This window comes from Urocitellus parryii, unplaced genomic scaffold, assembly GCF_045843805.1.
Source record: "Urocitellus parryii isolate mUroPar1 unplaced genomic scaffold, mUroPar1.hap1 Scaffold_127, whole genome shotgun sequence".
NCBI classification, from domain to species: Eukaryota; Metazoa; Chordata; class Mammalia; order Rodentia; family Sciuridae; genus Urocitellus; species Urocitellus parryii.
Window position 1 is genome coordinate 404,528 of NW_027551944.1, and position 15,823 is coordinate 420,350.

The 15,823-nt window shown below is 48.6% G+C and overlaps 2 protein-coding genes and 1 pseudogene across 3 annotated transcripts in view; 2 read left to right on the forward strand and 1 right to left on the reverse strand.

The window, feature by feature from the left end:
* Positions 1-5,597, reverse strand: part of LOC144251621 (transport and Golgi organization protein 1 homolog) — a 100,982-nt pseudogene extending 95,385 nt beyond the window's left edge.
* A 1,103-nt stretch (positions 5,598-6,700) lies between these two features.
* Positions 6,701-13,801, forward strand: LOC144251624 (uncharacterized). Its single transcript, XM_077794448.1, has 6 exons — positions 6,701-6,924; positions 7,108-7,267; positions 7,951-8,049; positions 8,759-8,836; positions 10,411-10,504; positions 13,713-13,801. The coding sequence occupies exons 1-6, from the start codon at positions 6,755-6,757 to the stop codon at positions 13,721-13,723; spliced, it is 612 nt and encodes a 203-aa protein (XP_077650574.1). The 5' UTR covers positions 6,701-6,754; the 3' UTR covers positions 13,724-13,801.
* Position 13,802: 1 nt separating this feature from the next.
* The window catches only part of LOC144251622 (flavin-containing monooxygenase 5-like), a 60,794-nt gene continuing 58,773 nt past the window's right edge, over positions 13,803-15,823 (forward strand). For both annotated transcript variants that reach the window (XM_077794447.1, XM_077794446.1), the window contains exons 1-3: positions 13,803-13,823; positions 14,453-14,520; positions 15,205-15,382. In XM_077794447.1, coding sequence (XP_077650573.1) covers positions 15,275-15,382 — 108 coding nt within the window. In that variant the 5' untranslated portion in view covers positions 13,803-13,823; positions 14,453-14,520; positions 15,205-15,274. The remainder of the gene's footprint in view (positions 13,824-14,452; positions 14,521-15,204; positions 15,383-15,823) is intronic.

Sequence of the window (15,823 nt, forward strand, 5' to 3'; positions counted from 1 at the left end):
TCTACAAAGAGGTTCCAGGCACACTCTAAGATTGGGTTCCCAAGAATCTCATAAAAAACTTTCCCTAAAAAGTTAGATGAAAATATGAGGAAAATTAAAAATTATAAGAGATATTTCAATCAGTGAACAATTATTTCTTTATACTGTAACCTATGTATATTGAATGCAAGTGGTTGGAAACACAGATTTCTTTTTTTAAAGCCCAAGACACAATCCTGTTCTGTAAGGGTCATACAGGCAATCTGGGGAGACAAGACTAAGAGCAATAAAACATTTAGAGAAAAGTTGTATTTTGAACTTGGAATAAGGATTTCTACTATAATAGAAATTCAGAAAGGTTTTTATGCTTAACTTATGATGTATTTAACATCATGTTAACATGTACCTTTTATTTAAAACACTTTCATACAATTGTTTTGGAAATAGGTGCTTAACATCAAAATGTATAAACCATATTTTAAAGTACTAATTTATATCAATTCAGTCACCATTTATACATGAAATGTACAAATGGATATTAAATTCTTCATGTTAAATACTCTATTACTGACTTTCTTATGAATTACAAAATTAAGAAGCATCAAGAATTGCACTGATTGATCTTGCTTTAATACTTAATATCGATACTAAGATGTCAGCTCCTCAAAGTAAATCACAATCATAATAGTGTGCCACACATAAGGTAACAAAATAATTCCAGAAAAAGGATCATCATCACATTAAGACTTCAAATTTATCAGCCTGGAAATTAATGTCATTTCTACTAACCTGGTTTTTTTTAAATATACTTTTTCCAATTTCACAATAGGCCAAGCAATCAAGTCCCTCATTGGGGTAGTGTTCAATAATCCTTTTAAACTGGTTTTTCAGCTTCAGATAATTCCTTTAATAAAGGTGAGAACAATAATCACTTATGCAAGAAGAAAAATGTTAAAACAGACTTCACCCCAAAGTTGATTTATTTCGTGTAATATTAAAAAAACTGTATATTAAAAAATTCTTATGGAAAAATTATATTCTCTGCATTTCATTTTCTTAGAAGTTATACAAATTTCCTGTAGCTAATCAGATGAACATATGGAAACCCAGGAATTCAACAAATCCAACCTTGCCAAAAATATAAGACAGCCAACTATATAAACGTTTCTTTGTACACACAAAGTGATGGCCCATGCTGGCTAATACTATAAGATGTAAATTCATGATAAAAAACACACAAATACAAATACACACATGCACACACATTGTAATCTACATCCTATTAAGTACTGCTCTCTTAGACAAAAGCTATCTTAAAAATAGCCCCCCCCCCCAAAAAAAAATAGCCCTTTAGAGGCATCCCAAGAATGTCTGAAACAAGGGCTGGACTGTGGTCAACACATGACTTCCTTAAGGGTCTATGCTGATGAAAATCTTTTAAATGCATAAATTCTACCATATTCATAGTTTTTTAAAAAAATTTGTCTATTTTATAGTAAATCATGAGTATAAGAAACTATTTCTTCAATTCCAATAAGGGAAAGCATGAAATTTATTATTCTGTCAAGATAGAATTAAAATCATGAAGTCCTGTTTCCATTGATATATTATAAAACAGAATTAGACAGGAATTAATAGAAGGCATTCCATCTGTCACATCAAGAACAAGGAAAATGAACCTCAGGCACTGTAGATTCTCAGAAGTGAGTAAAACATAAACGTCAAGTTTGATCTTAACTAGGTAGCAATTTAGAGTTGAACTTTCATTTTAACAGGGAAGTTTAGCATCCAAGTTGGCAGAAAGGATATGTTATAATACTTGAAATCATTCTAGAGAACCTCAAACAATGTTATAACACTGAAAAGCACAGGTAAGTAAGCATCCCAGGAAAGTTAAAGAAGAGCATGAGTAATGGGGACCACTAGAGCTCACACCTACATGCAGACCATATGCTATTACCTGAATCCTCCACTTAAGAATTAACCAAACACCAAACTACTCATCACCCAGAACTAAGAGCTATTAAGCATGATCATGTTTACTTCAGTTTTCTAATAAAACAGCATAACACAAAGTTGACATCTCCTTTCTAACTTCCTCAGGCCCATTCCCTCTTTTATCAATAAATGTTGTCATTATCTTAAATATGATAAACGGGTAGTCCATGATTTTTTTTCAGTTTTACAAAATGCAGAGGTATCCATAAACAATATTTAGTATTGTTCTATACGAAATTATACACTAGTGTTATCACAATGTTTGTGTTCTCCAACCTGCTCTTTTCCTTCAACTTTATGTTTTTGCAATTTGCCTACCATGATACATTAGATTCTTTATTTTTTATGTAAGTAAGATGTAGAAGCCCAGTACTGCAAGCATTACTTTTTTCTAATAGGAATACAAAGTTTTCTTTAAAAAAAAAGAAAAAAAAGCACAAACTATTTAAATTTAGCTATTTCAGCCTTTCAAGAAATTACACAGAAGGAAATGAGCCAAAATGGAAAAACAGTTTTTATATATCTTACAAAACCAATATCCTATTTTAATTGTTTGTTCTCTGTGTTACAATCTTACCTCAGGCTGTCCTATTCCAAGCAGAGAAATGGCAAGTCCATATACTACTAATACATATTTAATCATGGCCAGGTTCAATTGCTGTCAATAAAAAGGCTTTAGTTAAAAATCTAAACATAAATCTGCCAGTTTACATCACATTAACCTTCTAGCCACAACAGTGTAATAACATCACTAAACAAGTGTAATAACATCATTCATCAGTATGATTGAATTAATGATCAAATAGAATTAGAAAATATATTTTGCAAATACAAAACTGTTATATTCATATCAAGTATTTAAAACACAAAATCAGTGCTGGGGTTGTGGCTCAGCGGTAGAGTGCTCGCCTAGCATGAGCGAGGCCCTGGCTTCCATCCTCAGCACCACATAAAATAAATAAATAAAATAAAGGTATTGTGTCCAACTACAACTAAAAAAAAATTAAAAAAAATAAAACACAGAATCGATGTGTCAGTTGTTTAAGGCATAGTTCATAATAAATTAGAATAATTTTTAATTAAAATCATGTGTTTTTGCATGTGTTAGTAACAGATTAAGTAAGATATCTGCTTTCACAATCTTGCTTAAGCTACTCATTTATCTAATTAATTCCTTCTTGCTGGATAAAAAAATGCAACCTAAAAGCGAGTCCAAATTCTTGCTTTATTAAAAGACTCCTTTTCATAAAAGGAAAGGCCAGAAGGTTCTGATAACCCCAACAATGGTCAAAAAGAGAACATAAGCATGGATCATACATTGAATGTAATCACAAACTCTGAATTGGGATCATCACCTGTGCCCCACAACCTGGAGGAGATTCACCTGCTCCCAGCCCAGGTATAAGGTATATAAATTCGAGTTAAAGCCTTGATTTTTTCTAAATTCATCTGAGGTGCACTGGTATTGATAAACAAGCTATGATTTGGCAATTTTACCTTTATTTTTTGAGGTTCTAAACCATTTAGCAACTCTGTAAAGGCCTGCGCAGCACTTCGGCAACGCTGCTCCAATAAGGCTATGTAACCATCTTGAATTAAGCTTCTTAGCATTTTCATTATATTAGCAAAATCCTGCAAAAAGAAAAAAAAGAAAAAGAAATTTTATTTCACTAGTGCAAATCTACAGCTTTTTAGTTTAAAACTTATGATGTTAAATTCGCATTAACACTTTATAAATGATAATAAGTATTTAAATAAATACTCAAACTATGCTTTATTCATCATATTCCTTTCTCAGCACAGCACTGCCTCATTATCTTCATTCCTCTGCCACTGCCCATGAGAGAAAAGTTTGATTCATTTTATTCTATACAGTGCAAAGCTTTGCTTACTTTTTCAGTCTATACCAATAATATTTTGGAGTTTTAACAATGTAAGAAGAATACTAAACATCACTAAATAAGTAAATTGTCTGGGACTACAACAATTAGACACATAATAATACAGGACCTATGTACTCAAACAATCAGATTTTAACAACTGTCATCCTGTGCTGAAACAAACATTAATTTTAAGCAAGAAATACATATTTCAATCGTTAACTACTCCTACTTCACATGTACTTAAATATAACCAGAAAAAAATTATTGACAGAGTACAATATTAAATAAAAGGAAAAACATAAAAAATAAAAACAAAATTGACATAATATACTCAAATAAAGTGATAAACTTTTTGCAAGTTGAAAACATATGTACACAAACATTATAATGTGAATTCAGATTTTAGTTACATGGCAATAGCCTTAAGTTACAAAAGTTCCACAAAGATGACAGAGGTAAGACATTAAGATAAAGTCTCGTCATCCTTGCCATACATGTGTACACCATTCAGAGAACAGAAAATACTAATCTAAACAATATACTCCTCACTGTTCCTAACAATAAAGACTCAAAAGGTAAACTGTAGAGTTTAGTCACAGATTAACAAAAGATTCCTGATGGTTTCTAGCCAATGAACCAAAATATAGGACAACTTTCCCCCAAAATATGATGGAAAAGAACAATTCTCATATTAACCTGGTTATCCACTATAGTATTTAAAACACACATGAGAGCCACATTTGTTTTAAGATGTGAATTTGAGATTACAGACCATGAAGTGCTGTCCTGTCAATCACTAGTTATTCACCTTTTTAAAAAATATTTTTAGTTGTCAATGGATCTTTATTTCATTTATTTATATGTGGTGCTGAGAATTGAACCTAGTGCCTCACACATGCTAGGCAAGCACTCTTCCATTGAGCTTCCACCCCAGCCCAAATATGCTGTTTTATTCTCCTTTCTTATTCTAGGAACGGATCCACATAGCCTTGGAAATTATTTCCCTTAACATAACTTAACATAGGATATCTGTACTGTAAGTTTCATCAGACCAGGTTGGACACTGTCAATGCAGACTCCCTCTGTCTGCAACATCTGGGAGGGGCCCAATAAAAACGCATTGAATAAACAATGGGTTCACAAACAACTATCATAAATAATCTTTTTACCTTCACAGGCTTTTTAAAAAGTCCTTCAGGGTTTTTAGAGTCAGTAAAAATATAAAAACATATAATTAAAAAATCTCCCAACTGTTAACAAATTCTAAAACTGCTTTTATTCAAATAATTAGAAATCTGTTTCAGTCCTTTGTAAGATGTTATAGACCTAATAATTAATTGAATTTTAAATGACCCATAAATTTTGAAGCAATTATCCTATTTGAAGCAATTATCCTATTTTTGAAGCAATTATCCTATAGGATAATTGCTTCAAAATTTATGGGTCATTTAAAATTCAATTAATTATTGAGCGCGGCGCGGCGCGGCGCGGCGGGGCGGGGCGGGGCGCGGCGGGGCGCGGCGGGGCGGGGTGCGGCGCGGCGGGGCGGGGCGGGGCGGGGCGCGGCGGGGCGCGGCGGGGCGCGGCGCGGCGCGGCGCGGCGGCCGGGCCTCCCCGGCAGCGGGCGCCGGCCATGCTCATCACGTGTGCTACCTGTACCTGTGGGCGGGCTGCGCCCGGTCGCGCTGCTCCTTCACCTTCTGCGGCGCGGCTGCCACGTCTTCTGTGACGGCGAGAGTCAGGTGGGCGAGCGGCTGAGCGGCGAGAGTCAGGGCCGGAAGCGCGCGGGGCGGGGCCGGAAGCGCCTTCGGCTGCGCGGGAGAGGCGGGGCGCGCGGGCCGAGAACCCTGGCCTCCCCGCAGCGCCATGCGCGGTGGGCGGCCTCTGGGGACCTGAGCGCGGCAGGAGGCTGTTCCTCCTGCGCACCACGGTGCAGCGGCGCGCACGTGTTCCTGAGCCCCGGCGGCCGCGTCTTCTGCGTCGGGGAGTCAGGTGGGCAGGCGGCGGCGGCGCGGCGAGAGTCAGGTGGGCAGGCGGCGGCGGCGCGGCGAGAGTCAGGTGGCGGGCGGCGGCGCGGGGAGAGTCAGGTGGGCGGGGGGCGGGGCCGGAAGCGCGCGGGGCGGGGCCGGAAGCGCCTTCGGCTGTGCGGGAGCGGCGGGGCGCGCGGGCTGAGAAACCGGCCTCCCCGCAGAGCCATGCGCGGTGGGCGGCCTCTGGGGGACCTGAGCGCGGCAGGAGGCTGTTCCTCCTGCGCACCAAGGTGCAGCGGCGCGCACGTTTTCCTGAGCCCCGGCGGCCGCGTCTTCTGCGTCGGGGAGTCAGGTGGGCAGGCGGCGGCGGCGCGGCGAGAGTCAGGTGGCGGGTGGCGGCGGCGCGGCGAGTCAGGTGGCGGGCGGCGGCGGCGCGGCGAGAGTCAGGTGGCGGGTGGCGGCGGCAAGGCGAGAGTCAGGTGGCGGGCGGCGGCGCGGCGAGAGTCAGGTGGGCGGGGGGCGGGGCCGGAAGCGCGCGGGGCGGGGCCGGAAGCGCCTTCGGCTGCGCGGGAGCGGCGGGGCGCGCGGGCTGAGAAACCGGCCTCCCCGCAGAGCCATGCGCGGTGGGCGGCCTCTGGGGGACCTGAGCGCGGCAGGAGGCTGTTCCTCCTGCGCACCTCGGTGCAGCGGCTGCGCGCGTCCCGCTGCTCCTTCACCTTCTGCGGTGCGGCGGCGCGCACGTGTTCCTGAGCCCTGGCGGCCGCGTCTTCTGCGTCGGGGAGTCAGGTGGGCAGGCGGCGGCGCGGCGAGAGTCAGGTGGGCGGGGGGCGGGGCCGGAAGCGCGCGGGGCGGGGCCGGAAGCGCCTTCGGCTGCGCGGGAGCGGCGGGGCGCGCGGGCTGAGAAACCGGCCTCCCCGCAGAGCCATGCGCGGTGGGCGGCCTCTGGGGGACCTGAGCGCGGCAGGAGGCTGTTCCTCCTGCGCACCTCGGTGCAGCGGCTGCGCGCGTCCCGCTGCTCCTTCACCTTCTGCGGTGCGGCGGCGCGCACGTGTTCCTGAGCCCTGGCGGCCGCGTCTTCTGCGTCGGGGAGTCAGGTGGGCAGGCGGCGGCGCGGCGAGAGTCAGGTGGGCGGGTGGCGGGGCCGGAAGCGCGCGCGGGGCCGGGCTGGAAGCGCCTTCGGCTGCGGCTGCGGGGGAGCGGCGGGGCTTGCGGGCGGGGCCGGAAGCGCCTTGGGCTGCGGCGGGGTGCGAGGGCTGAGAACCCCGGCCTCCCCGCAGAGCCATGCGCGGTGGGCGGCCTCTGGGGGACGTGAGCGCGGCAGGAGGCTGTCCGTCGTGCGCACCGTTGAGCTCCTCGCGCTGCTCCTTCACCTTCTGCGGTGGCTCACACGTGTGCCTGAGCCCTGGCGACCGCGTCTTCTGCGTCGGCGAGAGTCAGGTGGGCGGGTTAGAAGCCAACGTTTTTATTTGAAATCTGAGACATGTTCTACTTTTGAAAGTCTCACCTTTGCTATTGCCATTTATATGTCCTTTAAAACCAGAGCTGCCACACCCTCCAGCCCAGCCAGCTGTTGAGCACACAGGCCTCCCACCAAGCCGCCCTCTGCTCTCCCCCACATCCTCTCTGTGAGCAGGCTGAGTGGTCTTCAGCCACATTATACCCAGGCACTTTAGAAACAGTTTTTTTGAGATGTGATTCACCTCACGTACAACTCGGGAATTGAAAGTGTGCACACGTCATTTCAGAGGTTTTAGGATGTTCTCACTTGTGCAGGAATCACAATCAACTTGATTCTCATCACCCCTGTGCCCATCAGCAGTCACTCCTGTCCTCTGCCTCCCTCCCCAGCCAGGCACCCCCACTTGAGTTCCATTCCTGCTGCTTGCCTGCTGTGCATAGCTCTCACAGCGGAACCGTACCGCACGTAAACTTTCACATTGGGCTTCTTCCACTTCATATAATTTTTTGCCAGCTCATCCATGCTGCATGACATATTCATTCCTCCTTTGTAATAAATACTTTGTGCTGCTGTCTTTAACCTTTTGAAATGATGCCTGGGCCACTGGTTGCATCCAGGGGGCCAGTGCCCAGAGCTGAGGGTGCAACATCTGTCTCCTCAGGCCAGCAAGATAATCCTGGAGATCAAGAAGGCCTTTGAGGAGAGCCTGAGCATGCTGAAGTGGATGGATGAGGACACCCGGAAGTCAGCCAAGGAGAAGGTGAGGCTGCCCGGGAGCTCGGGCACCCAGGCTTCCTGCACCGGGCGAGAGCAGCAGAGAGAGTGCAGGGCTAGGAGAGGCCAGCCTGTCCCCTGGGCACGCATGGATGCTGTCCTGCCTTGTGACCAGTCTAGCAGGCTGGGGGGACAGCCTGAAGCCCAGTGTCACACATCTCTTGGCCGAAGGTGGACAGGCAGGAGAGCACGCGCAAGAGAGGTGGACCAAGCCACTGTGGTGCCCACTCCCTCCACAGCTCCCAGTTCCCCAGTGGTGGGGGACGGAGCCTCAGAACCTCATCACCTGCCAAAGGTTCCAACACTTGAACTTTGGGGACACATTTGGACTATAGCAGCTTCCCTTGGGGAAGCAACATTTAATCAGAAACCCAAAAGATTAACTGGGGGCTGGGGTGGTGGCTCAGCGGTAGAGCACTTGCCTCACCTGTGTCAGGCACTGGGTTCGATCCTCAGCACCACATAAAAGTAAAGAAAAAAAAGATACTGTATCCACCTATAACTAAAAAATAAATATTTTTTTAAAAAAGATAAGTTAGGCAAGGAGGGAATGTTTCCAAAAAGAGATGTGAAAGTCCTAAGTGGGGAGGTGCCTGATCCCCCGCCCCTTGACCTGACCCTGAGCCCAGAGCCCGCAGAGCTGGGGCCAGCTGGCCAGCATCGCGGGTGCTCAGTTCTGTGTCCCTCCCATCTAGGCGGACGCCATCTACAATGTGATAGGCTACCCCAACTTCATTATGGACCCCAAGGAACTGGACAAAGTGTTCAACGACGTGAGTGGTTTACGCCCTGCCATCCCAAGTGCCCACTTGGGGAGGGGCCAAGGTGGGCGGGACACCCAGGGCTTCTGGAGGCAGGGAGGCTGACCTGGCATCATGACAGCCATCAGGGGATTAGCTCAGTGGGAGAACGCTGGCCTCGCATCATGACTCCAACTGGTTCAACCCAAGCACTACATAAAATGGGGGTCAGGGGGGCTGGGGCTGGCTCAGTGGCAGAGTGCTTGCCTCACACACGTGAGGCCTGGGTTCGATCCTCAGAACCACATTAAATAAATAAAAAAATAAAGATATTATGTCCATCTACAACTAAAAAATTTAAAAAAAAAAAAGGTTTTGGGGAAGCAGATCCTAAAAGGTGCAGCACCACCTGACCCTGAGCCCAGAGCCCACAGGGCTGGGGTCAGCTGGCCAGCATCACGGCCCTAAAACACCACGGGGTGGGTAGAAAGTGAAGCCCCTCACACCCCCGCTCCTGCCCCAGAGCGGCCACCTGTCTTCAGGGTTGTACCCCGACCTCCTCAGAGAAAACTCGGACCTCAAATTTTGACCTTGAGATGGGAATGGGAACGAGGAGGCAGCCATCCCAAATGCACGGTGACGCTCCGCTGAGGTGGAGGGGGATTGCTGCCTCCCTGCTTGCTGCCAGAACCTTCGGCACATCACCCCTTTAAGTGGGTTGTGATTTTGCCCCAAATAATAGTTTCCTATCTTCTCATGAGTGAAATTTCTGAAATTCAGGCATTTTTGAAATTATAATAACCTCTCATCATGGTTCTATTTAAAACCTAAGACTATTAAAATTACTTCTGAGAATAGGAGACTCATTCCGCAGCCATGTTTCTTAAGAATAATTTCAGACACCCCAGGGTCATCATGATGCGAGACCCAGAGTCTCCTGGAGATAGCTCAGGAAGGGCCCACAGGACAGGGACCTGCCCCTAAGGGCCCAGTGTTTTATAGCAGCCCTTGGGTACACCGTAAAGATCTGGAGTGGACCTGGGGGAGGGCTTTGCACCTGTCAGGAGCTGAGAGGCCTTGCCCAGGGGTGGGGGTGTGATAACACCTGTCCCCTGACATTTCAGAGCTAGACTCCAGCATGGTTCATTAAATCTGTGCTGTCCAATTTGTTAGCTACCAGCCATGGGGGGCTATTTAATTCATCAAAACTTAAGTTAATTAAAATTTAATTACACTAGCACATTTGAGATGCTCGGTAGCCACCTGTCACCAGAGTCTACCATATTGGCCAGTGTGGGTATAGAACACAGGGAGAACACACCCATCGTCACAGTCCTGCAGGACAGTGATGGAGATACTTCTTGCCCAAGGGAACCACTGCCGGGGCATCCTGCAGCACTGTGACACTGTCAGGCGCCTGAAGGAGACAGTTGTTGCTGGGCCCAGCAGGTTAGAGGCCTCCGGAGGGGTGGAGCCTGCAGCTCCAGCCCACACTCTGGCCCTGGTCCTGCCGACCCATCCCTTCACCTCAAGGGGTCTGAGTTTCTGAGTTTCCTCTGGGCGTGCTCTCATCCTGTGTCTCTGCTTCTTTCTTCAATACACGGCAGTTCCAGACCTCTACTTCGAGAACGCCATGCGATTTTTCAACTTCTCATGGAGGGTCACCGCTGACCAGCTCAGGAAAGCCCCCAACAGAGACGAGTGAGTCCCCCAGGCCCGGCCAGGAAGGCCTTGGTTCCCCACCATGGGGATGCACCCCACTGAGCTTGCCTTCCCCACCCACTGTCAGGTGCCAGGTGTGACTGTCACATTGGCCCTCTTTTCAAATTAAGAAATCAAAAGCCACTGGGTGCGGTGGCACATGTCTGTAATCCCAGCAGCTCAAGAGGCTGAGGCAAGGGGATCGCAAGTTCAAAGCCAGCCTCAGCAACGGCGAGGCGCTAAGCAACTCAGTGAGACCCTGTTTCTAAATAAAATACAAAAGAGGACTGGGGATGTGGCCCAGTGGTCGAGTGCCCCTGAGTTCAATCCCCAGAACCCTCTGCAAAAAAAGCCAGAGTAGAGCCCATCCTGGCCCCAGTCTGTGTGCCGCAGTGCCCAGCCTGTTGGCAGAGTGAACCTGGCCTCTGAGGCCGAGGAGGCCTGGCGCCACATCCCAGCTTCATGGCCTTCGCATTCAGAGCCTTCATTTCATTATCTTCGAAGTAGAAGGGAAGGGAACTGGTTCTGGGGTCATTGAAGCAATCCAGTGTGGGAACTGGGGAGAGCCAGGCCCTGAGAGGAGGCCCTCCGCATGGGTGAATGTCCCATAACTCCTCACAAACAGGAGCGGTGGTTTCTCCCACTGTCTCCCTGAGAGCTGGGGAAGGTTCTAGATGGGCGCTGATAACCAAGCACATGAAAACACTGCAAATCCCACTGTGCATCAGTGTCCCTTAGGGAGCAGTTTCAAAGATATTTCCCTAGGATGAGGGTGTAGCTCAGTGGTAGAGTACAGCCTAGTACTTGAGACCCTGGGTTCCCTCCCCAGCACTGCCAAAAATGTGGGTGAGGGTGTGGGGGTTGCCTCCTGAAGTTTTTTTTTGTTGTTGTTGTTATGGTGGTGTTTGGTTGTGGGGGCTTTTGCAGCGGGGGTAGGGAGTTCCTGGGGATTGAACCCAGGAGTGCTTTATCACTGGGCTAAATTCCCAGCCTTTTTTTATTTTTTATCTTAAGACAGGGTTTGACTAAGTTGCTGAGAGCCTCACTAGGTTGCTGAAGCTGGCCTTGAACATGTGATCCTCCTGCCTCTACCTCCCAAATTGCTGGGATTACAGTTGGGCACCACTGCACCTGGCCATAGCCTAACTTCTACCCCAGATCTTAAGTCAGAATAATCTGGAGAAAGACCCTTCTTTTTAAAATGGTCTCCCCAGGAAATTTAGATGTAGTCAGCCCAGTACTAGTCCCTCCACTCCTGAAACAGGATAAATCTTACCAAAAGTCAGAACGAGTCCTCTTTGCCTCTGGCGCCCTCTTGTGGGCAATGGAGGTTCAAACATCCTTTTCCTCCAAGTTTTCCATTGTCAACCAGGGTCCCCCTAATAAACAAGAAGGTAGGTGGGCCTTCACCTTCAGAATATGGCACAGACACTACTGCCAATTTACCTGGCTTTTTAAATTTTAGATTAAAATTTTTCACTTAAACTTGTCTTCTAGCCAGACACAGCAGTATTCATCTACAACCCAAGCTACGCAGGTGGCTGAGGCAGAAGGAGCCAAAGTTCAAGGCCAACCTAGGCAATTTAGCAAAGTAAAAAATAAGGGCAAGGGATGAAGCCCAGTGATAGAGCACCCCTGGGTTCAGTCCCCAAGGAAGGAAAGATTAATGCAGTGTGGAAAATCTGAACCAGTCGTGGTGGTGCACACCTGTAATCCCAGTGGCTCAGGAGGCATGGGCAGAAGTTCAAAGCCAGCCTCAGCAAAAGTGAGGTACTAAGCAACTCAGTGAGACCCTGTCTCTAAATACAATACAATATAGAGCTGGGCTGGGGCTCAGTGGTCATGTGCCCTGAGTTCAATCCCCATTAGCCTCCTTGCGCCCCCCAAAAAATACAATATGAAAAATCTGAAAACTTATCCATGAACTTTTCATACCCTGTACACTAAAATCATTGATCTGTCTTGCACTTTTTGGATTTTTTACATAATCATGGCCTCATGCATTGGTCCTTTGGAAAATAGCGTTTTGCCAGGCATGGTAGCACATGCCTGCAATCACAGCAGCTAAGGAGGCTGAGTCAGAGGGATCATGAGTCCAAAGCCAGCCTCAGCAACTTAGCAAGGCCCTAAGCAACTCAGCAAGACCCTGTCTCTAAATACTATATTAAAAAGGGCTGAGGATGTGGCTCAGTGGTTACACACCCTGGGTTCAGTCCCCAGTATGAAAAAAAAAAAAACAGAAAAGAAAAAAAATTGTGGTTCCACTAAGATTTACAGATTTTCCACTTTCATATACTGCAGCCAAAAAAAATTTTTTTTCACATTAGTTAACATCATAGTTGACCTCCTGAGAAAAGTCTTAAAGTACTATCAAATTCATGATGGTCAATACAAGTTTTCCAAAATTTTAATTTTTCTTTAAAACTTTAGTTTTTTTTGAAACCTCACATTTTTATCATTGGTAATAAATGACAAAATGTGAATTATTTACCCTGAGGTGCTAAGCTTCCCTTTTCATTTTCAAGAACATGTCTGCCTAGTTGCCCAAGTCCAAAATTCCATGGCTGGTCAGTCATCCGAAGAGGATGAGAGAGGCCTGAAGCACCACGTGGGTATTTCCCCATTGGTCACACGGGATATTAAAGACTGGTACTTGGGGGCCGAGATTTAATGGAATTAATAGTTAGGCTACTTTTTCCTGGGTGTTGTCAATGAAAATGACTGGCTGGTTTGTTTTGGTTGGAGCACCTTCTGGGGAAGGAGAGGTGGCTGCTAGGACTTGCCTGGCTCCCTGCCCAGGCGGCAGCAGTGTCATCCACGGTTGCTTTTGTACCTTGATGCACATCTCAACAAGTGGCAGAGGCAAAGTGTCTCAATGTTATAATGAAGATAGTTTTGACATCATAAACCAGAGGATCTTGGGGACTGTCCACAGACCACACCTTAGAACAGTTTCTAGACACATTTCAAGCCTCAAAAATAACCTCAATTCAATATCTGATGGTCCCTCTTGCTGTCTGTGAGTGCCTTGGTGTGGCACCCTCTGAGGTGACATCTCTGATTTATAGACATTCAGGTGTTTTCTAGTTTCCCCCTCAGAAACAGTGCTGCCCGATGTCCTTGTGCTGACTTGGGCCTGGGTCAAGGAGAACCCACTGGAGTTCCACTCCGCCCACCGCCTGGGCTCTCTTGCACCTGTTGCTTGCAGGTGGAGCATGACCCCGCCCATGGTGAATGCTTACTACTCGCCCACCAAGAATGAGATCGTGTTTCTGGCTGGGATCCTGCAGGCACCCTTCTACACCCGCTCCTCGCCCAAGTAGGCCATCTCTGGTGCTGGTGCCCCGATGGGTCCCCTGCCCCTCAGCCAGCCCTGTGTCTGCAGCTGACCCTGACAGCCATCTTACTGAGCCATCTGCGCCCCGGTGGCCAGGTGGCCTAGGATTGCAGCGTCGTGGGTGCAGAGGGCAGCAGCCCCTGTCTCCTGCCTTCCCTCCAGGGGTCTCTGGGGCCGAAAGCTCCTGCAACTGGGGAACGTGGCACAGTTGTGCAGTCAAGAGCCCCATGTGGGAAATACTGCTGTGCCGGTGGCTTAGAGCAGTCACAGCCAGGGAGTTGGTGGGTGAGGGCAGTGTACTAGAAGCTGGACTCCTGGGATGACCGTGTGGAGCTTGGGAAGAGGTGCTGGCCCATTCCCAGGCTCCGTTTGCTTTAAAGCTTAACTGCTAGTCTGTGGGAGGGGACAGTGATCCTCTAGAGTGTCCAGCACGAGCATGTCACCCACAGGGCACAGCTGGCTCCCTTAGACTGCCCAGCCTCCCACTGTCTCTAGGGCTGTGTCCCACAAAGCCCCGAGAGACTCTGCTAAATCTCAGGCCCAAGAAGTGAGGGCCACATGACAGGGTAGGAGCCAGAGGCCTTGCTCTCACTTTGCGTTTCTCCCTCCAGGGCCTTAAACTTTGGTGGCATTGGTGTCGTCGTGGGCCATGAGCTGACTCACGCTTTTGATGATCAAGGTACAGGTTCCTTGGGGTCCCTCCAGACAGAGCCCATCAGCTTCTTAGCCCCGTTGCCTCTGCTCCCTGGGACTTACCTTTGGAGAGAAGGACCAGAGTCTAAACCCTGGCTCAGCTGCTTGCCAAATGCTCACAACTCGGCAAGTTACGTCATTCCCCAAGCCTCCTTATCTGCAAAATGGGTGCAACAGATCCAGGTGGGGGTGGAGAGGATCGTGTGAAGACTATAGCTAGCACCTTCTAGAGGGTGCTGGGTGCTCGGTGCTCAGTGGGAATCAGAGACGTGGAAGTCACACCCTCCTCAGCAGCTAATGTCCAGGGTCTTCCTCAACTGCCCCCTGCTTGGGGACAAGAAGGAAGTGGCAGAGACCCTGGAGACCAGGCCTGGCATGTGCTCCTGATTCTGTCAACTCCACTGGCCCCTTGCTGGCCTCCATTCCTTGGGATCCGAGGCCCTTGGCCAGTGGAGATCCACCCCACGCCTCGAGCCTTTGTACAGCCGCTCAGCCGCCTGCCTGGCCACTTTCCCCCACCCTCTCCCACTCGGTCTGGCCCTCTGATGGGCATCCTGTCCCTGTGCAGGCTGGAGGGTGGGGGTCAGACAGAGGAACCCACTTGTCACTGGGAGAGAAGAGCGATAGCAGGGACAGGTCCCACGGTGCCACTCCTGCGCTCCGACCACAGGGCGGGAGTATGACAAGGACAGGAACCTCCAGCCCTGGTGGAAGAACTCCTCAAGCAGCAGAGGGAGTCCATGGTGGAGCAGTATAGCAGCTACAGCGTGAATGGGGAGCCCGTGAACGGCCGCCACACCCTTGGGGAGAACATCGCAGACAATGGGGGCCTCAAGGCGACCTATCGGGTGGGTCTGCTCCCCCTGTGCACCTGTCCAGGTCCACATCTGTCCAGATGCCTCATCAGTAGGTCAGCGTAGAGACGCCTGGCAAACTGCAGGAGTGCTGTGCCTCAGTTTCCTCATCTGTCGGTGGGGGTGGGGAGGATATGAGCACTGACTGTGGATGCAGAGCCTGAGCCGGGTGCCCAAGGCCCTGTGCTCAGAGACCACCTGCCTGAGAGACCCGGGAGAGAGCCAGGGTGGGGTCCACCTGCAGAGCCGGCCCCTTCTTACCTTTGAGGGGGAACCCACTGCCAGGTAGGGCAGCAGGGCCCAGGAGGACACTGAGCACAGAGCCAGTTCTGGGTTCTGATCCTAGTCTAGAGTAAGTGGCTACCATCTGAGCTCATTGGCTTGGCTCTGAGCCCCTGACCTACACCCTCAGGTGGCCAGAGGTGAAAGCAAGTG

Coding starts and splice junctions, on each gene's coding strand:
- LOC144251624 (XM_077794448.1), top strand. CDS start 6,755: ATGCGCGGTGGGCGGCCTCTGGGGGACCTGAGCGCGGCAGGAGGCTGT. Junction 6,925..7,107: donor CTTCTGCGTCGGGGAGTCAG/GTGGGCAGGCGG, acceptor GCCTCCCCGCAG/AGCCATGCGCGGTGGGCGGC. Junction 7,268..7,950: donor TCTGCGTCGGCGAGAGTCAG/GTGGGCGGGTTA, acceptor CTGTCTCCTCAG/GCCAGCAAGATAATCCTGGA.